The sequence below is a fragment of the Nothobranchius furzeri genome, chromosome 16 (assembly GCF_043380555.1).
Source record: "Nothobranchius furzeri strain GRZ-AD chromosome 16, NfurGRZ-RIMD1, whole genome shotgun sequence".
NCBI lineage: Eukaryota > Metazoa > Chordata > Actinopteri > Cyprinodontiformes > Nothobranchiidae > Nothobranchius > Nothobranchius furzeri.
In genome coordinates, this window is record NC_091756.1 from 40,466,792 (window position 1) to 40,494,594 (window position 27,803).

The 27,803-nt window shown below is 38.9% G+C and overlaps 1 protein-coding gene across 19 annotated transcripts in view; it reads right to left on the reverse strand.

Moving 5' to 3' along the window:
• The window catches only part of LOC107387848 (calcium-activated potassium channel subunit alpha-1), a 113,408-nt gene that overhangs the window by 23,425 nt on the left and 62,180 nt on the right, over window positions 1–27,803 (reverse strand). For 13 of the 19 annotated variants that reach the window (XM_054749224.2, XM_054749222.2, XM_015963069.3 and 10 more), the window contains 13 exons: window positions 24,743–24,818; window positions 22,295–22,370; window positions 21,877–22,047; window positions 20,170–20,261; window positions 14,361–14,471; window positions 14,166–14,271; window positions 13,624–13,706; window positions 7,144–7,213; window positions 6,865–7,020; window positions 6,576–6,685; window positions 3,822–3,890; window positions 3,456–3,542; window positions 2,420–2,496 (listed from right to left, as the gene is read on the reverse strand). In XM_054749224.2, coding sequence (XP_054605199.1) covers window positions 2,420–2,496; window positions 3,456–3,542; window positions 3,822–3,890; window positions 6,576–6,685; window positions 6,865–7,020; window positions 7,144–7,213; window positions 13,624–13,706; window positions 14,166–14,271; window positions 14,361–14,471; window positions 20,170–20,261; window positions 21,877–22,047; window positions 22,295–22,370; window positions 24,743–24,818 — 1,284 coding nt within the window. Of the gene's footprint in view, window positions 1–1,998; window positions 2,008–2,419; window positions 2,497–3,455; window positions 3,543–3,821; window positions 3,891–6,575; window positions 6,686–6,864; window positions 7,021–7,143; window positions 7,214–13,623; window positions 13,707–14,165; window positions 14,272–14,360; window positions 14,472–19,992; window positions 20,085–20,169; window positions 20,262–21,876; window positions 22,048–22,294; window positions 22,371–24,742; window positions 24,819–24,897; window positions 25,093–25,757; window positions 26,184–27,803 lie in introns of those variants that run through there. The other 6 variants (XM_070545667.1, XM_070545669.1, XM_054749225.2 and 3 more) reach the window with 4 other exon arrangements.

The following is a 27,803-nucleotide window of genomic DNA, read 5'->3' on the forward strand; positions in this document are numbered from 1 at the left end:
AGGAAGAGCAGGTTAATGTTGAGGGTTGTTCTGCAGTTAAATGGACAAAGGTAGACTTCTGCTGGGAGGATGGAGATGAACTGCTGTTACAGCTGGTAAAGGTCAGAGTTAACAAAATAAAACGTCTAGCTATCCTGGTATTTGTGCTAGGAAGGTCTGATTATTTGTGAAGAAATTATGGTAGTGTACAATAAGGCTCCCCTTAAATACATCATGCACATGTTATTAATTCATCTGTAACTTTTAATGAAGCACTAAAGTGGTTTCCTCATACTTTCAGTACATTTCCAGTAAGAATGAAGGCCTTGTAAGTTGTACTCGGGGGGGGGGCTCTGGTGTGCCTGTTTCGGGAACTAGAAGTGAGCCACATCAGAGGTGAACTGAACATGACAGGCTTTGGAGGTTTTTTGGGACATCTCACTTCTGATTGGCTAACAGCATCGCAACTCTTCCACTGACTCTGATCTGCAACGTTGATGTTTTAGCTCCACAAATAACACAAGGGTGGAGGAGTTCTGCTGTGTAGTGGAGCTGCTAACGCTAACAGTTAGCTTCTAATAGCCAAGATGATCTCTGCTGTTTCCTGGACGCTAAACCAACAAAAGCCATCCATGTCTCGAGTCAAATTGGGTGAGTCCATGAATGGTAAGTGACTGTGTGACGTAGATCTGTCATGTTTTCCAACACAAAACCACAGGGTTTCTTGCAAAACAGTGAGCCGAATATGTTCACCACAACATTTCATCCAGAGTTTCTATAACAAACATTTGTTGCCAAGTTATTACCTTGTGAGCATCTGTTAACATAAACAGATGTCACTATTTATAGTCAAACATTTGTAACAGTGGGATCAAGTATTTCTATAAAAAGTAGATAACACAAACTGGAATCTTGCCTTTCTGTGCATAGAAAAGCTTTGTGACATTACCTCTACGGTACCGCTTCACCATAAGAATCTCTTTTGGCATTTCTAAATGTTTATAAAGCATAACTAACAGTTTCGAGTTTCATCCTTTACTAGATTTCCTTTGATAGTTGTGGATATTCATGATGACAAATTACAATATTGTATGCTAGAATGTGTTTAGAAAGGCTCATTGTGCTTTCAAGGTAGTAAATTGGTCTCAAATGATTTTTACTGCAACTCTAGACGGAATATAAAAGTGAACAGGTTTAGATCACGAGTAACCGGTCAGTTTACCCTCTTTTTTACCCTGAATGAATGCATAATAGCATTTATTAATGTCTTATGAAGTGTTTTAGATGATTTAATAACATATCTATAAACTATGTACCTTTATTGTAAACTGGTAAAGAAAGGAACTATCTTGGTATTTCAAAGCTTCACACCTTCCCCTCACCTAAAACATGACCTTTTACAAGCTCTGGCTCACTATATAAGGAGATCTGAAGTTGATTCAGTATTTCCACATGTTTATGTTTACTTTTTTAACAAAAGCAAAATTCTGCAACAAATGTGTCGGATGCTTAAAGAGCAACTGTAGATGAACAAATAAATTACTCCCTATTCCTGATGTGTCATTAAACTAAACTATACCCAAAGATATGTGAAAAGTCTTTTTTTCTGTTATTTTCATGGTTAAAAACTAAAATATTCCTTATTTTTAATCTGTGTGGCTTTCTAGCTGGTGAGTTTTTGTCTGGATGTTGTTTCCCATCAGTCTGTGGGGACGCCTGCTGGTGAATTTCGGATTTACATGACAAACAAACAATCATTTGAGAGATGCAATGTTAAAATAGAAAAGTTATAAATGTTGCCAAAGTTTCTCACTTTTAAAATTTTTCTTTAGAAATTAATTTTTGTTTGTTTTAACTGTTTACATCTGTTATTTAAAATCAATAAACAACAACAGCAATGAGGAATCCAGGTAGCAATGGACATGCAACATTTAGGGTGCATTCAATCACGTTGCTTTGGTCAAGGGTGCAGATAGCAGGCTGTCGTATTTCCAATGAAAACAAATCCTCATTACTCACAATATATCACTATTAAAGTGATATTTTTAAAGAATGCCAAGTTTCCAAGCAGCAAGAAAAGAATGCATAGAACGTGAAGGTTATGTGTTTTGACGTTACACAAAAAATCTGAAGAAAACCCGAGTGAAAAGACAACAAAGGACAATAAAAAAAACTATTTACACATTAAGTTAGCAGAAAATACAAAAATATTCATTTGTTATTTGTTGTATTAACAGTCACTCTGTGTTTATATAAATGTATAAAGAGAATTAAAGTATAAGATCATGTGCTGCTTATTAACTTTAGAAGATATCATCCATGAAGAATGTGCATGAGGAGACAGACTGAGTGTTGAACTAACCTTTAAAATAGGGCTGTTAGTCAGAGAGAACTATGAAGTTACAAAGTTGGAGGAAAAGAAAAATGTGAATGAACTTACATTTCTTGCATCCACATTTCTTTATTCTTTTAGGGTCTGTTATGTCATCATGGCAAGCCTTGCAGTAAAACAATGCCCTGCAAAAAAAAAAAAAAACAATAATAAAGAATCTCATTAAAGAGTTTAAGTCTGGATTGGTTCTAAGCACGAGTCACCAACCCTATACAGCGCCCTCAGGCATGTTCTAAAAATATCACAATAATAAATATCAAAAATATTATTTATGCTGCTATTTTTTTTGGTCTCACTTCATGTGATTAAAATCATGTCAGTAAAGATGGCTTACAGAATTGTGGGAACTACAGAAGAACAAAGCTAATGAGTTTTGCAATGAAGCTCCAGGAAAGAGTTGTGGAAGCTAGGCTTTAGTCAGACAGGAGTATCTTTGAGCAGCAGAATGGTTTCAGACCAAGAAAGAGTTCTACAGATGCTACTTTTGTTTCAGGGTGCTGAAGAAGAAGAGGAGAGAACGTCAGAGGGAGCTGCATTGTGTCTTTGTAGATTTAGAGAAAGTATGACAGGGTGCTGAGAGAGGAACTGCGGTACACGAGGTTGTCTGGGGTGGTAGAGAAGTATGATAGTGGTGCAGAACATGTATAAGAGATGTAAGATAGCAGTAAAGTGTGAAACAGTAGTGAGGTGTGCTGTAGACATGAAGAACAAGTTCAAGATGGAGGTGGGAGTGCATCAAGGATCCGCTGTAAGCCCCTTCTTGTTTGCTTTGGTAGTGACGAGGATGGATAGGATCAGGACTGAGTCCATCAGAGGGACAACTCATGTTAGATGTTTAGGAGGTAAAGTCAGACAGTTGGTTTGGACATGCCCAGAGGAAATACAGTGATTACATATGTAGAAGGTAGCTCGATAAAAAGGTTGGCAACCTCGAATTTATTGCAAACACGTTTCTTTCTAGACAGTGAACAACAGAATTGATCCGTTTAAACTGTTAAAAAGTTGTCTTTGTAGTTTTTCTGATGAACTTGCAAACCAGTGCCTTTTGTTTTTATTTGATTTTTTTTTTTTTGTTGTCTTTTACCTCTTCACTTCTTTGGCATCACTTGCAATAAAAAAGCCCAGTGTTCCTTCCTGCATTTTAACATGGTTCCCAGGGTTGATCAGTGTGCTGTGAGAATTTTTAAAGATAAAAAGAAGAAACGGAAATCACAAACTGTGTAAGTTTCACGTCAATTAATGGCAGTGACATGCTGTCAAAGTCACTCAGCTTCTTTAGCAGACTAAACTTACAACTCCCTCAGTCATTAACCCATCAGAAAATACCAAACCAAGTTATTTCATAAAGCAGTCAGACACACTGACGCCAAGCTGCTTCATCACTGAGAACAACAACAGCCGGGACATCTGCATTCATCATGCTTCCTAACAGACAGCTCGTCCACCTTACCTGCTCTCCCTCTGATCAGACTTGTACTCTATAGCTATCAGCAGCAACTTGAGCTTCACATAGCAGAGTCTGCAAAACAAAACATGGTCATCAGCGTAGAAAATGACTCAATATGTGCTGATTAACTCTGACATTAATCGTTTTATTAGGTCTAAATCTACAGGAATTTTAAAGACTGAAAGAAAAATTTTTCCTCATTTTAGGGTGCAACAATGGGTAGTTAACATCTTACTTATGAACCATAAAATGTGAGATTCCATAGATTCATAGAAATATGAAATATCAATATGATGGATCTTTGAATATTTTAACCAGAAGATCAGAACTTTTTATTGTAGGGATTACTTGACACTTCGTATTAACTCAGAGGAAAGAAAGAGAGTCGGGTTTATTATAGTTAAGAAATTTATTTCTACACAATTTAAACAAGACTAACTTAAACACTCGGTGGACTGATGGAACTAAGGTGGAGTGAGACGTGAGATGATGGTTTATGTGTGGAATGTTGCTATCAGAACCAGCGGATCCGGAGAAGAATTTAGCTCTGACTGGGAGTGAATGTTTCGCTCTAAACTATAGTTGGAGATTTATAACACACATGAGACGCCATCAGTCGCTCTACGTACCCAGGGGAAGCCTCCGATTAGATCCAGATTGTCGAGGTCCTCTTGGACCCTCCTTGGAACCGAAGCCGGTAGAAAAGCAGCGGTGCTGAACCAAACTAGTCTTGGAATGCTTCCAGGTCACGACAGGTTATCATTGGCGTCAGCGAGACCCTGAAGGGGTCGTGAGGTTCAGCTTTTATTCTGAAGGAACCGCAACAGATTTTATCCAGCTTGTCGAGGTTCTTTTTGGCTGAAGAGGAAGTCCGGATGGCCTGTCCGATACTTCTCTAGAACGCTTGAACTAAAGAAAAGGTGGTGTGGAATCGTTTTCAGAATTGTCATATTTTGGTTTACTGGCGAATCAGAATTTGAGATGCAAAAGAGGGTTTCTACAGACACCACAGAAAACCACGCCTCACGTCAGAAACGATGGTTCTGATTGGATCAGACAAAAGGAAATGTGTCGTGTGACTTTAGCATTACGTGTCATTAGTGTCTAGTGCAGCTGTCCAGGATTATAATTACTTGTAAAATACTGTTGATCACAGGATTATAATATCAAGTAATAACATTGTCATTTCATAGATTGAAATTAGTTCTTCCTCTTGTGCTGTAAAAGGTGGAGCAGTTCAGATGAGCAGAGTGCATGAAAGACCTTGGCCACTATCTCATGTAGATTAGCCTGTCAGAGATTTTATGTCTCTGCTCGAGCAGACGCAGCAGATCATGACCTTTAGGTCAAAACCAGGACATTCATGACGCTACAAGGGTAAAGGTGTGGAACACTAGCCTGGCAAGCCAGATTAAATAAATATATTATTTAGTCCGGCAATGCTCCATTAATGGTTCTTGGCCATGGGGCGGATATACCATTGTCTTTCAAACAATCTCTGCATGCTACTGGACAATAAACAACGTGACGCACTCACTGCAACAGATGTCGGTAAAGGAAGTAGTCTGCTGTTGAAGGCGGCGAAAATACATCCTTTTTTCTAAATAAAGAACTTCACATCTATCTGCGCTTGATTCTAATAAAGCCCAAGTCCTAATAGTCCAAAAGTGATGTAAAAGCCTTTTCAAACAAGCTGTTGCTACGTTGTTCCACTCTGTTGCATCATCCTTCCCTTCAGACAAACAGAGGGCCCTGATTAGCCCACAAAGCAGATAGAGCACTGTGCTTGGCCCACCATTGTGGACCAAGCTCTGTATGGGTTTAAAACCCCTATAGAGAGATGTGATTGGCCAGCCAGAATGCTGCTAGGGCCTGCGGAGGTTTCAATGGAGCATTCCTAGACCAAACTTTGCAAGGGAAGAATTTGGTCTAGTTCACTGGGCTAGGGGAACACCTGTTTAATCAATACATTTGCAGTGGTCTCTAGTATGAATGAATGTCTTTTGAGTCATACTTGGGGGAAAAAAACACCAGTGCACCATTTCTAGAAACTAGAAGTGAGTCACGTCACAGCTGAACTTCAGACTTGAACTCTTATTTCCTGATATTAGGACATCTCTACAACTCTACTGACTCGGTTTGCTCTACAACGTGGGTGTTTTATCTCCACAAATAACACAAGCCTGAAGAAGCTTCTGCCGTGTGGTGAGGTTGCTAATGCTAATGGTTAACTTCTACCAGTTGAGACGTCCGCTGCCGTTTCCCGGACACTAAACCAACAGCCTTCTGTGCCGAGAGTCAAGATGACTGAGTCCATGAATGTTAGGTGACAGTGTAACATAGATCTGTCAGGCTTTACTAATCCTAGAGTTTTACAGTCTATTTTCTATCAGAAGCTAATTCAGGTGATAGATGTAGGAGAATATTTTTGTGTTCAGTCTGCATGAAAAACTCAGACAGTTTATAAATATTTTAAAAAATGCTTTTTCAGTGTTCCACACCTTTAAGGAGACAACAAAGAGGTGTAAGGGCAGGCTGCCTTCACCTCCTCAATACCAACTACAGTTTTATTTATCATGTGATTTGAAACAACACCTGAAACAATACATCAAATAAGGTCAAAGAAACCCTAAGAAAATATTCATAAACTTCAGTTATGAAAGGATCATTAGCATAAAAACTAAAATAATGATGAAAAGATCAAAGAAAATGTCTGCAAAAACAATTAGAGAAGAAGGAAAAAGTGTCTGTGCTTACTCGCAAATAACCGGGAAGGATAACCCCACAAAGGCACTTGAAAGGTACTCCGTGTACATTTCATTGGCTACTCCTTCAAGGTAATACTTCTGCCATGTGTCCTCTTCAATCTGCAGCAGAGAATAACTTTTATGATTAAAAACCAACAAAAAAAATTGAGATGCCGGTTCATCCCTACCAACGCATCAGATGCTGCATTCATCTGGGATAATCTAGACAGATTACAGCCAAATTTCATTTCATAATTTAATCTCCTGAGCTCAGACGGCTTCATCTTAGCTGAAGCTACCTTGATGAAAGACCTCATGGAGAAAAGATTGGCCAGCATGGTGGAGAGCCCCTGAGCCAGGCAGCTCTGGGCGATGAACCCAAGCTTCAGCTCTGCAAGGCAAATGGCGTCATCTCCCTCCTTCCAGGTCCAGCTGGGGATGTTCAACAGGTGGGCCTACGGAGGAGGAAAGGAAGGAAAAATGTAAACACATTTCTACATGCACTCTCATAATATCTCTTAAGACTGGCTCTAAAAAGGGTTTTCTCACACACGATGGTCTAGTGAGTGACTACCAACCTTATTGTGGTACTGCAACATCTGGGTGATTATTCTGATCTTTGGATGATAGTTCTTGATAGATATTACCCTGAAAGAGAAGATAAGAACATCTGAAACTTAATGATAATTTGAGTAAATAATGACAAACAGAAGCAGTTTTCTATTTTATATTCAGGGTGTGAATCAGCTGCAAATCAGCCGTTTGCCATTTAAACTCTGTCCTGTTAATAATTTACTGGACTAATCTGTATGCATTTTGTCATTATTTTCAATGTTAGTTACAATGTTGGCGTGTTGAAGTGATACAATACACATTTTTACTCTCCTCATTCAATTTTCTTTCAATCAATCAAAATAGATTTTTTTAAACCAAGCTGATCCATGTGCCAGGCTAACTTCCTATTACAGGTTAAACTTGGAAAATGAGAATATGGTGCAAAAGTTAATTTATGTCAGTAAATCAGCTTAAAAGGTGAAACTAATACATGAGATATACTCATTACTGGCTAAATTAGACATCTGGAACTTTTATTTGTTAGTATTTTGATGATTATTCATTTAATTTCATTTATTCATTAATATAGCACTTTACCAGTCAGGGGGGCCCAAAGTGATTTCAAGAAATAATGAAAATAGGGTACATTAAATAAAGCAATAGGATATAATATACATGTAACTGTATAATATAGCTGTAGATAAATAGTAGTTGAAGAGTAACTAAACAGTAGATCCTGGTGTCGGAAAACACAGAATAAAATCACACTAACACATATCTGAAATGCTACATCAGCCCAGCTGTGAAACTCCAAAATGCTATAAGTCCACTGAATCTGATTGATTTAGAACTAAATAGACAACACAATTTATTTGTAATAGATACAAATTTAATGTTCTGACATTTTATTGAAGTCAAACTCTTCTGTTGATTTTCAATGTTTTCAGCTAACATTAATAATTCTTCCTTGTCTCAACTGCCTAAAAAAGAGTGCTCAGACAGGTTAACATCAACTCTGAAAGCATATTAAGTCCACGTTCTAAACTTCTGAAAAACAAACAAAATCTTAAACCCAATACATAAGGCAAGTGCAGCCTTAGGAGCTCAGACAACTGGGAGAGACTGGGAGCTGCTCCTCCCTGATGAGAGGAGTCGGCTGTGGTGGCTGATCAGAATGTCTCCTAAGTGGATAAGTGGGCGAAATTGGACAGAAGGACAAAAACCAGGGTGCAAACAGCTTTGCAAAAATCTATTTCAAACACTTTCAGGGGTGAGGGTGGCAGAGGAGTTAAGTGCCCACCAAATAACTGTATGGTTGCAAGTTTGAGCCCCAACTGTTGCAACTGTCCTTGGGCAAGACACTTAACCCACATCGCCTGCTGGTGGTGGTCGGAGCGACCAGTGGCCCTAGTGTATGGCAGCTTCACCTCTGTCAGTGTGCCCTAGAGCAGCTGTGGCTACATTGCAACTCCTCACCAGCAGCGTGTGAATGTGAGTGTGCTTGGGTGGATGACTGTGTTGTAAAATGCCTTGGGGGGTTATAGTTCCCTAAAAGGTACTATATCAAATACAGGCCATTCTCTCTTTTACATATATGCTCAAAATATTTACTTTGTTTTATTGTCTTATATGTTAGTTTAGCCATGCTGGAAGCCATTTCACTGATGGTTTTGAGCATTTGCATGAACTCTTTTCAGAATGCATGGACTTTAAAGATGTGGTTCACTTGTTTAATCAATACATTTCCATTGGTCTCTAGTAGGAATGAATGCCTTACTGTATTCTGGGGGGTGGGGGGTGGGGGGGTGAGGGACTGGCGCGTCCGCTTCAGGAAGTAGAAGTGAGCCACACCACAGCTGAGCTTCAGACGACAAGTTTAGGAGTTTTATTTCTTGATATTTGGACATCTTGCCTCGGAATGGTTAACAGCAACATGACTTTATCACTGACTCTGTTTCCTCCGCAATGTTGATGTTTAATCTCCACAAATGAAGTCCCATTAGTTGTCACAACCTGGTGAAATCTTTTCTCTGTATTCTACCCATCCACTGGGGGAGGGGTGAGCTGCAGACATGACCGCGTTTTGAAACTATTTGGTGTTTTAACCTCTAATTGGACACATTAATGCTGAGTGTCGAGCAGAGAGGCTTTTTTTATCGAAAGAAGAATTCAAAACAATACAAAAGAAAAATACAATTGGCTCCTCTAACGTGCATTTTTTCTCTTTTTTTTACAACAAAAAATTACCCCAAAAACTGAAATAAAAGGGTGAGGGTGAATATATTAAGTAACTGGCACAGCGTTCAGTGAAAGGGAAGGCCTTTTTAAAGTCTTTGGTATGACCCAACTAGGGATAATCCGACACCAATACTGGTATCCGTGTCGACAGTGGCAGCTGGCCAGTAGAGGGCGATAGGGTGCCGCCCTCCCAGTTTCCCCACTGTTTTTAATTTTTATTTAAAAAATAAATAAATAAAATTAACAATATTCACATATTATAAGTTAATTGTGTGTTTTGTAACAAAAATAAATCATATATATATATATATATATATATATATATATACATTGGTCTCTGCCGGTCTCTGCCGAGCGGTGGAGGCTGTGTGCTGTTTTTCAATCGCCCAAACAGGACGAGACCAGCTGTCCAATTGCTGACAAGAAAATCAAAGGGTAGGAATGGGAATGTATCCAATCAGCGTCGACGTTGTTTCAGAACGTTTCAGAAGCATGATGGGTGATGGAGCTACCGCCAAGGCTTTCGTTGGTGTTCGGTAGAACTCGGAGAGTCTCGACTCCAGCACGTTTTTGGTCGTGACTCGTGACGGTCATGACGCAGACGTAGACATGGACGCCAGTGCGCCTACAACCAGGATACCGGATCTCAGCAGCCACTGAATTCAGTTCGGTCTCTTCTCCAGCATCCGTTCGAGAGGAGAACTATGGTGGAAAAACTTAATGTCAAAGAGCTTGGACCAGATCAGCCCGACGTAAAGATAAGCCAGCAGGAGAAGGAGAGAGGTAAATTGTACACACGACGCTTCTCCCAAAATTGGTACACCAGGAAGCAGTGGCTAGCTGGATGCAATCACGCTAATGCGTTATTTTGCTTTCTGTGTTTGTTATTCAAAACGGCTGGGATCCACAGAAGGTGGATGTGGAACTTGTGTCTCATTGGGGACTCCATTCATTCTCTGACTGAGGAATGCAGCGCATCAGTGCAGCAGCCAACAAAGAAACGGAGGACGTTTGGACAGGGAGAACAGCAGCTGGGTGCAGAGGTAAGCTGTACATTACATTTCTGTAAACAAGACAATCAGAATCAGAAATCCTTGGTTGTCCCACAAACCGGGACATTTGTTTAATAACATGTACATTGTTTAATGTGCAATAACTGTAAAAACTAATTTCAACACACATACCTATTATACATATTTAATCATGTAAATGTGTATTTCAAGTAAATTTGTACATACATCAATCTGATTCCATTTTACTTGTTACACTTCTGCTGCAGCAAACAAATTTCCCAGCTTTTGGGACAATAAAACATTTCTGATTTGTCCCAAAAAGTGGGAAAAATGACATTTGTAAGAGGATACTGATGACATTATTTCCTATGAAAGTGTTTCCACTTTCCATAAGTCCTAACAGTGTAAATTTCTGGCATTTTGTCTAAGTAGTGTTTACTACCATTACTGTAACAGTGACCTGCTCATAATTTTTCGTGTTCACTCAAATGTTGAAATTAAACAAAATGTTTTTGTTACTTGCCTCTTGCATTGCCTATTTACCATTTATGGTCATGTTATTTTATGTGCAATTTAATGCAGTATTTTTCAACCTTGGTCCGCAAGGCAGTTTGCCAGTAGTCAGACACACCTGGATTAATCAGTTTGTCCAATGATGTAAGACAGGAAATAAAAGAGCTGTGCTTAATTCAGGAAATAGTGAAGTTGTGCACAAAGCTCAGAAAGCACAAGTTTGTTTAATAGGGCTGGGGGTAAACGATTATTTTATTGAATAGTCGACTATTCTAATGACTATTTAGACAATTAATCTAATGATTATTTTTCTATTGCACAGTTAATAAAAACCAAAAAAATCTCTAATAAATTCCTCCAAAAAAATGATAAATTGTTACTGTAAGAGAATAAACACTACAGGCCTTCTATTTTGTAAAACACTGCTTTTATTGTGTTGGTTGGTTATGTTCTGGTGACATGTAGAACTTGGGAGTGCAGGCTGCTGCCTGAGAGGTGGTTGGAGAGACGGAGTGTCTCCATACTGCTTTGTTTTGGTCACTTATGTGCGTGAGGCGAGTGGTGTTACGACTCTTCCTGGGGAGTTTGGCTCGTGTGCAAAAAGGAAGGGACAATAACATGGGATTTAAAAGTTAAAATGATGATCAGGTTTATTTACAACTACAAAAAAACATAAACCTTTCCATCCACAGGTTGGGAATAATAAAACTAATTCTGCCTGTGGGGAATTAAAACAAAAGTACAAATAACTAGGGATGTCCCACTGGGCAAAGATTACAGGGTTCTGGACCAAAATAAGGATCTCCAAAGGTCCAAACTCTAAACTGGGAGGTTAAACCAAACTCAATGTGATATCTTAAACGAAACCAAAAACCCACAACACTCTAAATGTAATAAAAGGGAGATCTACGCCACAAAAAAAGATGAACTCTAAACCAAAACGTAGCAGCTTATCCAAACGCAAGAAGCTGTTAGCGAAGATGCTAACAGTAGCTTTACCAACATTAAGTTCAAGTTACCAAGTTTAAATAAACCAAAAACACCCAGCAGCAAACAGACCAGCACGGAGGAGAGACTGCTGCCACAAAAACAGCTCTCCTAATGTCTCAAAAAAGCTCCCTTATGAAGGGAGAAACGCTCCCGGTGATTTTCTACATCTGCGGTAGAGACGAAGCAGCACATCTGACCCCGGAAGTTGTTGTCCGTTGCCGGGAGACGAAGGCGGTCAAAACAGGAAAGGAATCTAGTAGCGGACGGACATTGTTCCGGGTCTTCGGTATTTGGCGGAGATGTTAGTGAAGGCGGAGAAGAGGGTGAACTAGAGGAAAAACATGCAGATTCCTCTTCTATTTACAAACTCCTGAGGATGCAACAAGTGGGCGTGGTGCGTCGACTACCGGATCTGACGTCGACAATTTTTTAGAATCGAGCCGTCGACGTCATCGAGGCGTCGCTACAGCCCTATTGTTTAAACAAAAAAATAGCACAGCCCCACCAAAAATATTTTTCACCAGCCGCCACTGCGTGTCGATAAAAGTTTACCTCAATGCAGTTGCTTGAAAGTGGCTTCACTGTAACTTGTCATTTCTGTTCTCCTAATATTTTAGTTTTGCGATCATTTCTATTCATATATTTTTTATCTACTCACAGTCTTTTCCTGTTGAAAGCAGAGAAGAAAATAAAACCTGTATTCCAATTCATAGCATTTTGTTTGTGTGGTAAAAGTATCGGTAATCAGTATCGGCGAGTACTCAGATCCAAGTATCGGCATCGAATCTGTTTGGAAAAAAGTGGTATCTTAGACCCAAACATGGATTTAAACCCACTATCTCCCAGTGTCAGGGCGGTCAGCTGGCCTGAAGGAGTTCTGCCGTGTGGTGAAGTTGCTAATGCTAAAGGCTAATTTCTACTAGCCTAGACGTTCTCTGCTGTTTCCTGCACACTAATTTAACAACAGCTTTCCCCCTTGTGAGTGAAGATGGGTGAGCCCATGAATGTTAAGTGACAGTGTAACGTCGATTTGTCAAATCATTTTAGTGAACCCCCTCTTTAAAGGTGTGGTTTACCGAAAAAAAAACATTTTTTTATTATTATTTCTGATTATAATTGGTCACGTTGAATTTTTCATGCAGGCTGAACATGAAAATAGTCTCCTACACTTATCTCCTGCATTAGGTTCTGATTGACATGAAATGCTAGGATTTGAAAATCCTCACATATCTGTGCATTCATTGTCCCACCCATCTCTGTTCTCACCCGCCCACAGGAAGACTTTTAATTTTTTTGCAGTGAGGAGATGGAGCGGAGTGTCTTGTTGATAGTGGCTTTGCGACATGGGTGAACATGTTAGCCAATCAGAAGCAAGGTGTGTGCATATCATTAATAATAATGAGTAGTCCTGCTGTTTTCAGCCCAACTCTGCAGCAGCAAACTTCTGTATCTCAGGAGCATCATAGCTTTTAGATGTTTTAAATGACTCAGAAGGCATTGATTTACACTAGAGAGCACTACAAATGTATTGAAAATGAGTAAACAAGCCGTGTAAAGAATACCCTAATTCAACTGAAACATTTTCAACATGTTTACACATCTGTAAGAACCCTGAACAACTCCAGTTTCCTCATTAAAACCTGAGCAGACCACCCCTAAATCTTACACTAAACTGAGAGAAATTTGTTGCAAAACAAACATCAAAAGCCAAACTCAGAGAAAAGCTTGAATCAGTTTTGGTTTACAAACCTCATGATGTTGGACGCATCTTCAGCATCAGGGTCAGCACAGTACTTGTTTGCTAAAATCAGGCAGGCATCAGCTGATTCAATCTGGACGTTAAATTCACAAATTAAAAACAAATTATAGAATAGAATAGAATAGAATAGAATAGAATAGAATAGAATAGAATAGAATAGAACAGAATTGAATAGAACAACTTTATTGTCTGACACCAAGCGGTTACAGAAATGTGTCTTTCAACAGGGCTCATCATCATCCACACTTTCATAGAACAGTAAATACAATAAATAAATCATAAAAACCTAAAAACACAGATATAAGCTTAAAAGCCATCAAACCAAAGACGCAACTATATGCCTAAAACACATAAAATCATCTGTGGGTTATTGAAGTTCTGTGTCTGTTGAGGGCTGTGATTGCTGATGGGATGAATGATTTCTCATGGATTATAATTTTATAAATAAATTATCCAACAGGCCTTTTTAGACTCCACACACTACAAATTAAAATTCTCTCAGAGACCGAGTGGAAGTTGTTGTTTCGGTTACCTTGACTCGAGCCAGGTCGTGTGGGTTCAGGACGGATCCCTGGTAAAACTCTACTTGGGTGAAGTGGCGCTTGAACAAGGCTTCCAGCTCAAGATTAGGGGAAATACTGAAATCAAAATTCAAGGAGATATTTTCTCTTAAAAGCTGCTGCTTAATTCTCATGTACATGGGTAAAGAAGTGAATGTTGCACTTACTTATGGAGAAAAACGATTTCTACATTGACATCATCCCTGTCCTTGTGTAGGAAGTCTTTTAGGAAGTTGGACACACTCTCGAGTGTTATGTGACCACAAACCACAATGTGCCTGGTGGGGAGAGAAGGTGTGCAGAACAATAAGGATAAAAACAAAAACACAACTAATTTGCTGTTTTCTGGAATCAAAAGGTTAATAAGTCACATGAGGGATCTGATGGATATTCATTGATTGGAAATCAACATTTATATTAGAGGAGTGAGGCTGGAGGTTTCTGTCACGGTGAGGACGGGTTGGACGAGAAGGCCAGAGAGCACTGTGGATTTCAGATTATATGAGTTTAAGAGATTATAAAATCAGTACAGACTGTTTTAATTCCTGCATTACACCGTCCATTCACCTAAAGAAATGACTTGGATTAGTTTGATTTTATAACATTCTTAATGACTCAACTCAGACTGTCATTTTAAAAGATTTCAAAAGCACTTCTTCGTACTGAGAACTCTGATGGTTAAATTGAATCCACGTTTTGGGATCTATTAATAACAGGAAAACAAAAGTAGATGAGGACAAGCTGATACTGTCAACAATCTGCACATACATTAACAGTAAATAATCTTTGTATTGAAATGTTTAGAAATAAAATGCTAAAATTATACATATCTACAACTACATTGGGGCAAAAACATATTAAGGCAGCTTCCAATTGTGCAAGTTCTCCCACTTAAAAAGATGAGAAGCCTGTAATTTTCATCAAGAGACAAAATGAGAAAAAATAATCAGAAAATCATAGTCAGATTTTTAAGGATGTTTTTGCTAATTATGGTGGAAAATAAGTATTTAGTCAATAATGAAAGTCCATCTATATACCTTTGTTGGCAATGATAAAGGTCAAATGCTTTCTGTAAGTCTTCGCTGGTTTTCACACACTGTTGCAGGTATTTTGGCCCATTCGTCCTCTAGAGCAGTGATGTTTTGTGGCTGTCTCTGGGCAACACGGACTTTCAACTCCCTTCAAGGATTTTCTATGGGGTTAAGATTTGGAGACTGACTAGGCCGCTCCAGGACCATTAAATGCTTCTTATGAAGCCGCTTTTTCTTTACCTGGACGATGTGTTTGGGATCATTGTCATGCTGAAAGATCCAGCCACGTTTCATCTTCAAAACCCGTGCTGATGGAAGGAGGTTTTCACTCAAAATCTGACAATACATTGCCCCATTCATGCTTTCTTTTGCAGAAAAACAGTCCCAAAGCATGATGTTTCCAACCCCACGCTTTACAGTAGGTATGGTGTTCTTTGGATACAACTCAGCAGTCTTTCATCCGACCGTTTGACATTCTCCCAATCTTCTTCTGGATCATCCAAATGCTCACTAGCAAACTTCAGACAGGCCTGCACATGTACTGGCTTAAGCAGGGGGGCGCATCTGGCACTGCAGGATTTGAGTCCTTGCATAGGGTGTTACTGATAGTAGACTTTGTAACTTTGGTCCCAGCTCTCTGCAGGTCATTCAAAAGGTCCCTTGTGTCCAACAGTTAAGTGACGTTGTTGAATATTGGCAGGAACTGGAAAATGCTGATCCAGAGCATCCCAAACATGCTGGGTGACATGCCCGGTGAGGATGTTGACCATGCAAAAACTGGGATGTTTTCAGCTTTCGAGAGTGAAAAACAGGATTCATCCGTGAACAGAACGCCAGAAGCCATTAAATGTGAGCATTTGCTCACTCACTTTGGTTAGGAAGACAAACTGCAGTCAGGTCCAAATCCCGATGAGGATGACGAGCATGCAGATGAGCTTCTCTGAGACGGTTTCTGACAGTGTGTGCAGAAATTATTTGGTTGTGCTGCAGCTGTGTGAGTGGTTGGTCTCAGATGATCATGGAGGTGAACATGCTGTATATGGAGGTCCACATGGTTACACGTGGTCTGTGCTCGTGACGCTAGTGGGATGTCCTGCCAAATTCTCTGAAACGCCTTTAGAGACAGCTAATGGTAGATAAAAGAGCATTCGGGTCACAGAGGACTTCAGCTGTTGTTAAATGACTTTCCATTATAGGTTGAATTCTGATGTCTGTTGTTGAGCTAAAAGCTGTTAGCTGACTGTGCAAAAATGGTCAGGACATTTTTCTAATTAAGCTGAGTAATCACCGTGAGAGCAGTGGGAATTATTTTTACAAAACATTCCAACTAAAGGGTTTCTATTTTTAACCAATAAAAAGCAGGCATGCTCACTTCAGTGTAAATATAATTAGTAAATCACAGAGCAGAAATGTAACTATTTCTTACACCACTGTCCTTCAGACGCTGTAGTTTTGCATGCTGCTCATGTCTCGGCTTCTCTGGAGGAGGTTTTAAGCTCTGCAGTTGGAAATGTGCCAATTTTACATTTATTTATTGCTGTCTTCTCATATTATAAAATCTAACCGTTACAGTAACACTAACCACCAAACAGTTCATTCTTTAAAATAGTTTCCACCCTTTTCATGTATTTCTGTGCAATAACATAGGCTTCCTTTTTAAAGCTGAACAAATGTTGACAGGTTTCGTTAATTTAAAACAACGATTTCGTAAAAATAGCCAGAAATAACAGGTAAGCATGATGTGAGGTAAAAAAACACATGTATCATGTAAAAACGGCTAACAGGAACCAGAAGAGATTTGCTCTACTATTGCTTGTCATTTAGGGACTATCCAGAGGCGAAAACGTCCTTTATCAAATTATTTGAGTAAAATCAGAGTTGCAGCTTGCTGCTTCTAGAACTTGCCAACATAAATTCTCCTTAAAGGGTAAAGCTTCATGTTTCTCACAAACATGACTGGTATCAGTTCTCTCATCCAACTTTCAGCAAGGAAGCTAAATAAAGTTTTGGGCTTGTTCCCCCCCTCCCCAAAATGTTCCTTTTTTGTCCAGAGGGTGTGGGTTAGACTGAAGAATAAGGCCAAGAATGTTCAAAAGCAAAGCGTGGAGTGAAAACAAGCAGGGCAGCGCACGTTTGTCAAGCTGAGAAAAGCAGCACGTTTAACTAAGGAGCGTGAAGCGAGCGATGGAACACATGACTAAATGTAGGAGTTGGATTTTTCTCTGCAGAGCTGTAAATGCAGAAAAGCTTGCACATTTGTAAAAAAAACTCTTTTTAAACAAAATAATGTACATATTTATCAATGTGTTCATTATATACTAAATTTAAATTTAATAAATATTAATGTAATTAAAAACAACTACTGGTGTTTAATAAAATTAAGTTTGTATTGGAAGTTTTGTCATCTTTTGGGGCAAACAAAAGCAATGAATGAGTGATTTATAAAGCCAACATTGTGCATTAAACACAAACACGAACATCACAAAACATGTAGGATTATCTTAATAGGGTTTTAATAAACTGCGATGTATCCACAAGAAAATGGGTTTTGCTTAAACATAACATTTGTTTTATTTTTATAGGCTTATTTTGTTTCATTTGAAGTATTTGAACCTAAACACATGGTCCTTTTCTGCCTCTTTTTTCCAAGGCTAAGAAAACTGAATATAACCATAAGATCGGCGTTAAAGGGAGTCTAGGCAGTTTTGGCTTGCTTTTAGCACCCCCTAGTGTCCATTTAGTAGAAACAAAAGCTAGATGTATCTTCTCGCTGTGCATTCTTCTTTTTAACACCTTAATCTAACTGTGTTCTTCTTTTTAACACCTTAATCTAACAGCTGAAATGTCTCCTCAGCCTTCCTTAGTGTCTACAGCAGTGATTTATAACTAAACAAATCAGCTGTGTTCCTGATCTAAAACATGCAGGAAACCAACTGCAGTGCCAGGAATGTCAGTGCCATTTTTTTCTAAGTCAAACAGATTGGACCGGCACTCTGAAGTTGCAAATGCGGTATTCTGGTCACAGAGGGTGGTGGGGGTGTAAGTGGCCTTTCATTAACCCTGTAAAGGGTAATTTTAGCACACACTACAAAATATGAAAAAGTAGCCTAGTGTCCTTTTAAAAAGAGACGAAATAAAATCAAATTCAACTTGAAACATAAACTTTCTCTCTTATTAAAATCTAAGGCACTAACCCATGTGTTGTTTCTATCACATTTATCTTCATACTGAATGTATCTAGTTTTCCAGATATGATTTTTTAAGATGCAAATGAACAATTGAAAAAAGGGTAACACTTTACAATTAGGGTCCCTTTATCAACATTACTCGGTGCATTTTAAGCATTAATAAGCTATTAAAGTTTTAACAACTGCTTATCCATATTATGTAATGCATTACTAAGCACTCACCCCTGTCCCTGGCCCATTGTCCTAACCTAAAGGACACTTAATATTTAACTATTATGTTAACGTCAATAAAGAGACCCTTAATGTAGTGTTACAGAAAAAGAAAAGACAAGAGCAGAAATTATGAGTGAAAATGTGTTGGTTGATAACCGTCTTTTATCTTTATGTTTACACCTATTCAGTGGAGGATATTATTGATGGATGTGTGTTATGGTAGCCAATACATTTTTATAATGTTATCTTATTTTTTTCTCAAATGTTGCCTTGCAGCAAGGAGGTCCTTCTGCATGGAGTTTGCATATTCCCTCTGTGCATCCGTACACTCCAGGTACTCCAGCTTCTTCCCAAAGTTCAAAAATGACATGACTGTCAGGTTAATTGGGCTCTCAAAATTGTCCTTAGGTCTGAGTGTGTGTGTGATTGTTTGTACTGTGTGTTTCTGTGTTGTCCTGCGACTAGCAACCTGTCCAGGGTGTACCCCGCCTGTTTGCCCGGAGACTGCTGGAGATGGGCACCAGCCCCCTTGCGACCCTACGTTGATAATCAGGTAAAGAAAATGGATGGATGGTGATTTTATTACTTATGCACAATATTTATATGGTTATAGTACATATCCTGCTATCACTAAGTTTGCAGCATGGCATAACATCCAGATTTTCCACCCGCCATCCAAAATTAAAAAGAATAGCAGAGACAGTTTGACCCTACAGACGATGTTGAGTTAAAAACAGTCCTAAATAATTACAGCAGGTGGATGATCACAGTTTATAACACAGTGAGAAAATCCGACATGCACCACACTTAAGCATGAAAACAACATTTACAATATGTGTGATTACACTGAAAAGAGAACACGACTTATCAAGGATTTTAGTTTATATTTGAGTTCCACAACTTTATGTTCTGAACACAAGAGATAACACTACAGCTGCCTTTTAAATTAAAAACTGTTTTAAAATGTCAATTTCCCTTAATGAAATTTTCTGCCATCCAATTTTGCAAATATAAAAAAAATGAAAAGGGAAAATAGAACTTGTCAGACTGAGTCATAAAGAAAACCCCTTGGTAGGCTGGCTGTTTCTTTTGCAGTGTAAAAGCAGACATGGTTTTGTGTGAAGCAGCAGTACAAATACAAAAAAAGCTGCAGCCCAACAATTAACACGTTCATCATGGCCAAGTTCTTCAGTCACAATGTGACTTCAGTGCTAATTGAGATCCTTACATCTCAAATCAAAGCATTGTGATTTTTATTTAATGATAAATCTAAGCATCAGCCTCTTTATGAGAGAGCCACTCAAGTCACACACAAACCACACCATTACAACTTTGTTGTTTTGTTTGTTTTTCTTTTTTTGACTTACTTTCTGCCTCTGGTCGAGTTATAACTCCCTCCATATTTCTTCCGATTAAGGATGAGAGCAGCAATTTCTGGCACGTAGCGAGCAAACATGGCCTACATGCATGAAAAAGAAAAAGAAAAGGGCATGCAGAGAAGGCTCTACTGCGGCGGAGGCAGTAGAGCCTCCACAAATACTTACTTTCTCCCATTAACCGCACTATAGGAACCACCATATTTCTTGCGGTTTCCTATTAACTCTATGATTTCAGGGACGTAGCTTGCAAACATGGCCTAAGGAGAAGATAAAAAGACAGAAGAGGAAACTAAAAAAAAAAGACAAGCAAAGAAGAGGAGCTCCTGTGGGTTTTGATTGTTTGGTCGAAAAAGGAATCTACCAAGTCAGAAGAGAAACTGTAGCATAGGTGATTAGTGATGTTTACTAGCAGATTGAAATAGATAAGACACTTCACCCTGTAATTTTACCTGAAGGAAGTTGTGTGAATGCAACCTGGAGTTATGTCATGGTCACATTCTGATTTATTAAAAAGTATGAGACTGAAAAAGGCCAATATTTACAGATGTTGGAAGATTAAAGGAGAAAAATGACAGCTGATGAGCGCAAGCCAATCTGTGGTAGAAAAATATGAACAGTGACGTTTAAAAAGCCTTAGAAGCCATGTTTTGTCCAACAAACACGCATGTCGGGTTGATTTGAACAGCACAGCTAAACAGATGGCAAACATTAGGATTCTACACTGCATTACGTCATGAAAACAAACTTTTTTAATATTTTATTTGCTCTGCCTGAACCTTTCTGTATTTTATGTTTTTTATCATATGAATATGAGAATTCTAATTCTGTGTAGTTTCATTCTGCTGATTGATTGTGCATCCTTAGAAAGTAGGTCACAAAATACCCTAAATATTTCTAATCAAAGACTTTCTTTTTCCATAAAGTGATATCGTTAACAAAGAGAAATACAATCCCTGCAAACAGTCAACGTCACATGGATGTGCAGATCATGTCTATATTGAGTCCGTTGGTCCAGACCACTTCTGTAGGAGGTCCAAACTAAGTCTTTGCACAGTGGGATGCAGCTTTACAAAGATTTTTGAACTTTTACTCTGTTGATCCAGAAAAATCCACAATGATTTCCTTCATGATCTGATGCTAATTCCTGCGGAAGACATCTCTGTCTCTGAGGAAGGCTGGCATTCCCGTATGACCTCTCTGAGCAAGTATAAAAACATTCTATTCAATTCAGTTCATTCATTTAGCGCCAAGCGTCGTCTCAAAGTAGACATTACAATTAAACCTACGTATCAGTGCAATGAGTCCAATTCAACATGCCGATTAGTTCAAAGTTTCCTATTGAAGGAAATCAAGCAGATTGCATCGAGTCACTGACTAGTGTCAGAGTCTTTACAGCAATCCTCATACTAAGCAAGCATTTAGCGACAGTGGAGAGGAAAACTCCCTTTTAACAGGAAGAAACCTCCAACGGTTTCTCTAACTTCCAACGTTACATCATCTGTAAAGCTGAGCTCCATTAAATCACTTCCATGTCACCGTGTTTGTTGAAAAGGGGAGGGAGAGGAGGAAGGGTGGGGCAGCAGGAAACCTTTTACAATAAATTACTTTTAAAGCAAAACCTTTCAGATATTCTGACATTAAAACATCAGTAACAGAAGAAATGTTCAGTATTACATGTTGTAATACTGTAGACAACACATACAGAACATGACATGCTACATACTGTGAAGTGGTGTAAATCAGGAAATTTAAAAAAAAAACAGGAGAATGGTGTCCTGAGCTCAGTCCTGGTGTTAAACTAGAACTGGCAGGGTGTGATGACTTGTTGCATGGAGATTTTTTAAAAGCAGGAATAAAAAAAGAGATTTTTACCAAACCACCAAGGATAAAGAAGACCATGAACAAGCGGCCAAGGGTGGTTTTTGCATAAACGTCTCCATAGCCGACAGTGGACATGGTAACCATTAGCAGGTAGACGCATTCCCAGTAGGAAAGCGCTTGGGAATTTTTAAAGCTTTCCCAAGGATCCCCCGAGTTTTCCACCTGGAAGAGAAGTTACGGTTGACATTGCCATAAAATAAATAGATTCATTGTTAAGTAGTTTATTATATGTTAACTCTGTGAACAAAGAAGCAGAGCAGTCAAACAGGACAGAATGTTACTTTCAGCTGAACTGAACCTAACACAAAGGTGTTTATTTTTTACCTGATCATTTCAAAAGAAAAAAGAAGAGCATGCATTTATTTCATCAACATCATTTTCCGATCTTAAATATTTGCCACCAACTTACCAAGTGAATGAAGCCTGCAGCAGTCAGCCATGTGCTTATGAAGATTGAACACAAGTTCACCAGCTTAATCGAGTTGCTGTTTTAAAAAAGTATCACAAAAGTTAACTTTTACACAACTACATGCTTTTATTGCATAAATGAGGGACTAGATTGGAGCAACACATCTGGGTACTTCATCTCTGTGATGTGGTCCCAGCTCACATTGGGTGAAATCAACCCCACCAGTTTGACTGGCAGCAGAAATCCTCAGGTGTTTGCTTACAAAACTGTGATAACGTGACTATGTCTATTTTTCCTGGTGATGGGGGGAAGTACGTACCTAAATTATTGCAAGCAAGAGGTATTTTTGTGTTCGAGTAAGACCATACCAACGGATTGCTATTAGGGTCAAAAATCACTGGGAGCGCAATTTTTGGACATTCAACCCCCAGCAAAACAACAAGAACATCAGACTCCCTTTCATCACTGGCAACGAGTGAAGCGGTAAATGTGTAAAACAACGTTTATGAATGGTGAAAGTTTTGTAACCGTTTGTTACAAATCAGTTAAAGCTCCCACAGAAAGAAACATGGCGCCTGGTGTCGCCCATGGCTTTGACCCACTCCCATGTATTTTAGACTATTTTTATGGTTATATGTTACAAAGCTGCCAATATTTTTCAACAACTGGGCATCATTTACTTCATTTTCAACAACATTTTTATGAATGTTTCCAGAGATAAATGGTAAAAACTTCACATTGTCACTTTAAATAAGACTACCTAAATTTCTGAAGCTTTAAATAGTTAAAAATATAAATACGGCTATCAGGCAAACTGTGTTAATGCCACTGCCGATCAACCATCTCCAGCCTTATGCAGCGAAACTTTAATTAAAATGGACTAAAGTCCATAAAGCCACGTGGGACCACCCTTAGCCTGGTGGGTGACCAAGTAAAGCCTGACAGCAGCCAGGCTTGTGCAGCGCTGGGGGAAACCCTGCCCTGTATGCGCTTATTCTCGCAAAACCGGAAGAAATCACCCAAAGACACAATAACTGCCATGTGAGTGAATGACTGAAGCTTGAGTAAGTTGTTGTTGTTTTCTAGGCGCACATGGTAAACGTAGTTTGAGTTCCTGTGATTGGTTAAAGACAAAATATGGTAGCCAGTGCCAGCTGGGCACTACCTTCCTTATCCTTCTATCAGCTCAAAATATTCTAGCAGATAGCCCTCCCTCTTTCAGACGGCTTCTGCTGCAGAGAGTCCAGATGGAAATGTGTCAACTCGACACGGGGCAGGACTGCACATAGAGATCTGGCGGCTGCCAGGTTAAGCAAAAATAGGAAGTAAGAATATAATCATGATACAATAATATTATAAACTGGCAATACTTGGAGATTTTATTTTTAGAGATTTTGCTTCTGCTCTAAGGTTTTGCTTTGGCTTTTTAAAGAAAGTGTCAGTAAAAGTTTCTACAGAAAAAACAGTTTGAGCCATTCTGTTTTGAAATATAGATATGTACTTGTGAATTTGTTCATTTCTTTTTTAGAGAGGTTTTTTTTTCTTCTTCTTTTTGTTGCTTTTGAAAATTCACATTTTTGTTTCTGAAATGTTCATTTTTATTGCTTTATTCAGGTATATCTTATGTGTGATTGTATTTTTTGGCTAGTCCTTTTGGCACAAATCTTATCCAATAGACGGCATCGCATAACAATAAATCATCAGTTGATGTCACCCAAAAGGGGATAAGGCTGTTTCAAGAAGCAAGAAGTGACATGCTGTTGCTCCAACCTATACTATGTATAAATAATCTCTTAAGTCAAGCCAAACCCAGATTCCTACCACACAAAGACTAAAACATTCACCTTCATGGTTGTGCCTAAGAGGTTTTTCTTTCAGCATCAATAAAAAACATTTAAATGTAATGTCTATAAATTATTAGACTATATTCTTTTATTGCTGTTACTATATATACATGCAGGATTATCTAAATGGCACCGAATAATGCATATCTGACAGAGCTATAAAGCCTCTGCATAACGTGTTTATTTTGTGTGAGACTTCCATCTAAGTCAATGCCTAAGAAGATTATTCTAAGGATTTTGTTGTCTATAAGCTGTTCCTGACATCTGTTCAGAACACTATAATTCTCGGCAGTAAAGCAAAGAAAAAATAAAACAGTTTTATTCAAGACTGGATGATTTACTGCTGCATGTCTTCACATCTGTCTGATGATGTGGTCCACATCACCAAACAGATGTTTCTGGCTGCACAAACCTTAAATACTCTAATTTTATCTAATTAGTTAAAGCATACGTGAATTTGGCTTCATGTGAAACACAGAAAACCTCTTTTACTTTCAAAAAATATGTACACATTCAATGTTGTAGCCATAAAGTTCATGCACAAAAACAAATGAATCAAACATCACAGATCAGTAAAAAGAGGAGAAAACATCCAAACACATACCTTGTCTTTAGTATATTCAAAAACTGTAAAATTTCTGAGAACTGTATCAATCTTAAGGCCCTTAAAAACCTCAAACCTGTCAGAAGAGAAATGGAGAAGAACGTTAACACCGTATAGCACCAATAACATTTAACCTTAGCTCAGCGATAGCATACCTTTCATGCTTTCATCCATCTTTACAAGCTTCAGTGGATTCATAATAATAAAAATTAACCTTCGGCTGATCGAAAAGCACTCAGCAATTATTATATGATGGGAAATAATTTGGAAAAATTAGGAAATATGAAAAAAGAGCTCAGTATCTCCTCATCAGCCCAGCATTACACTTGTGTCTACCTGCTTTATTCCAGAACAGAGATGAAAACCTGGATTAAAGACAGGTGGACGCTGTCAGACCTAACTGGATGAGTAAACACACGTGACGTCAAATCCCTAATTTGACAGTATTTACAGAGAGGAGGGGAAATGAAGCCTGTCACCAACAATTCAAGGACAACATAACCAGCTAAATCAGCAGTGCAGATGCCAATCGGAGCTTCTGCGTCACGTTTTAAAAATGGTAGTGATATTTCCACCCAAAACATCTCTAAAATATATCTTTATGTCTGAGAGACTTGCAGTAAACCATAAAGAAATACTACCCACTTACTTAAAAATGCTAAATGATTTAGTTTGGAAAAAGTTGCAACCACAGCAGATTTAAAGGTGCATGAAAAATTATAATGAAGTAAAATCCATCTAGTTTAACTGGTTTGATAAATCCTCCCACTGGAGTGGGTTTTACGTGCAAGCCAAGGAACACAAATCAAATGCATTAAAGCCAGTCACTCAGCTACAAGAGCTGTAAACAAACAGTCTTTATAGAATGAAGCGCTGCAGTTTTTCTCTCCTCAGATTTCAGGTTAGAGGTGGCAACACACCACCTAATCCTGAACCTGCTGCAGCTAAACATGCAGAGTTCAGCTAATACTGGACAACCAAGGTTCCCCTTGTTCTGATGTCCAGCAGGTCTTACCCCAGTAAGAGATTATGTGGAAGCATGAACCGAGGCTGAAGCAGAAGCTGTCCTGGTCCTCTTTATCGGCCACCTGCCCGTGGCCCATCCTGACCCTGTAGCCCTTCTGGAAGAGCTCCCCTGTTGACTTCTTTCGTCTTGTTGTATTAGAAGCCATGTATGACTGCAGATCTCCATCAGGCCCTCTGTACACTAATATCTTTGTTGGAATCATCTTTAGAAACTAAGCTACTTTCCAAGTCCAAAACTGGCTTCCCTTCTTCAATGTCTTGCTTCTTTCTCAACAAAAATCTCTTCCAAAAACACAAAAACCACCATGGTCTTTGCACCAACAGGCAGAGATCAAAAGCAGCTTTTTTGAGGATGCATCTGATTTTTCTCAGTGCATTCTGCAAGCTTAGAGAAAACCCTATCCCCATCAGGATATTAGAGTTTAAGCTCCTTTAGGATCCATCCAGGGAAAGGACGAGACCAGTCAGTGAGTGTGCTCATCAGCTGGCTTTACAATGTAGTCTACATCTCAGAAAAAAAACAAATTTTATTCTCTAATCGTCCGTAAAGAACAGCATGCATCTTTGTGGTGCAGCGTGAGACGAGCCAGAAAAGCAGACCGATGAAGAACGGGGGAAGTTACGGCAATGATTACATTTCACAGATTTAGCGATTCCATATAATCCCTAAATTAATCGCAGCTGATGTATTAACTGCTGCTACCGTTGATGCTAAAACTAAATGCACAACATGAGAGATGATGCATTAAACACAGAGAACGCAGCAACTGACAGAAATATGTCATTCAGGGCCAACGTAGCAGAAATAAAATCAGAAATCTGTCACTTCTGTCACCAGCAAAACGCTTCTTTGAATGAAATTAGTTAGTAGAAGTTAAAGAACATGACGTAGCAATAAAGCATAATACTTGAGTCAAAATTTCATTTGAAAATGACCCTTTTGGCCAGAAATAACCTAACTTGTGCATGATCACTGTCCCTTTTACTGTCACCATGGTAACTGGACTTTTTCTAGGGTTTAACCTTTGAGAAGAAGCTGAAATGCTGTGTTTTTATTTCTTGTATGAAAGTATTGAAAAATATATTTGCAACCTTCGAGAATCATCAAGCTGAGAGCCGTGGCTACCTAGAAGTATTTTGTCACCGAGGACAGTTTAATACTGAAAGCCTCTTTCTGCGTTTTTAATGTTATCTCTCGTGAAAAAAGCTGCATATTTACAGCTGCCAAGTTAGGAATATTTCATCGGGAGGAGATATGTTGCACTAGATCATTTTTCGTGTCAGAGATAAACGTGTTGCTCGTATTTTACACTTGCAGAAGTCAGATTTCTGAGTCTAGACTCTGCAGAAAGCATTCATGTAAACTGTCACGTCGATGGTATATCAGAGGGCGGATTCTGCAATGAGTCTGTTTGTCGTGTTTACATGCACAAACATGTCATGCGCAAATGAGCATGTTGATGAAAGGGGTACTTGAAAACGTTGTTTGCGTCAAAATGTTCAGACAGCAGGACAGACAGATTGGCAGTTTGGCTGAGAGGCATCTGAATTGTGGACTTTGGATCAAAAGGACCAGATCCCACTGAGCTGGTGGTGACCTCGTCACATTTTTGACCTCAACTTAACCAGTTCAGACATTAATCCTCCAAAACCAATTGCTCAGTGAGAGACGTATTACTTTCTCCCACCATACTCGTTTAGAAAATGGAAAATATCAGCTCAGTTTTTATACTTGGTGTTGAGTTTCAATAACACTGAGTCATAGAGGGCTGAGGAGACGACACAAAGAACACCACCTACACAAACAGCAATAACAACAACATAACAGGGTGAAAGCAGAACCAACACAAACGCCATGCTGCTCTTAATTTTTGGGACTGGGATTTGGGGGAAGGCAGCCAGGAAGATCACAGAACCAGAAGTAAAACCTCACAGTCAACACGGCCGAGGGCTGCAGGAGCAGGCTCATGAAGGGAATCTGTTCTTTTTATGTAAATAAAATATTATGTAAATGTGCATTTTTGTGTGTGTTTTG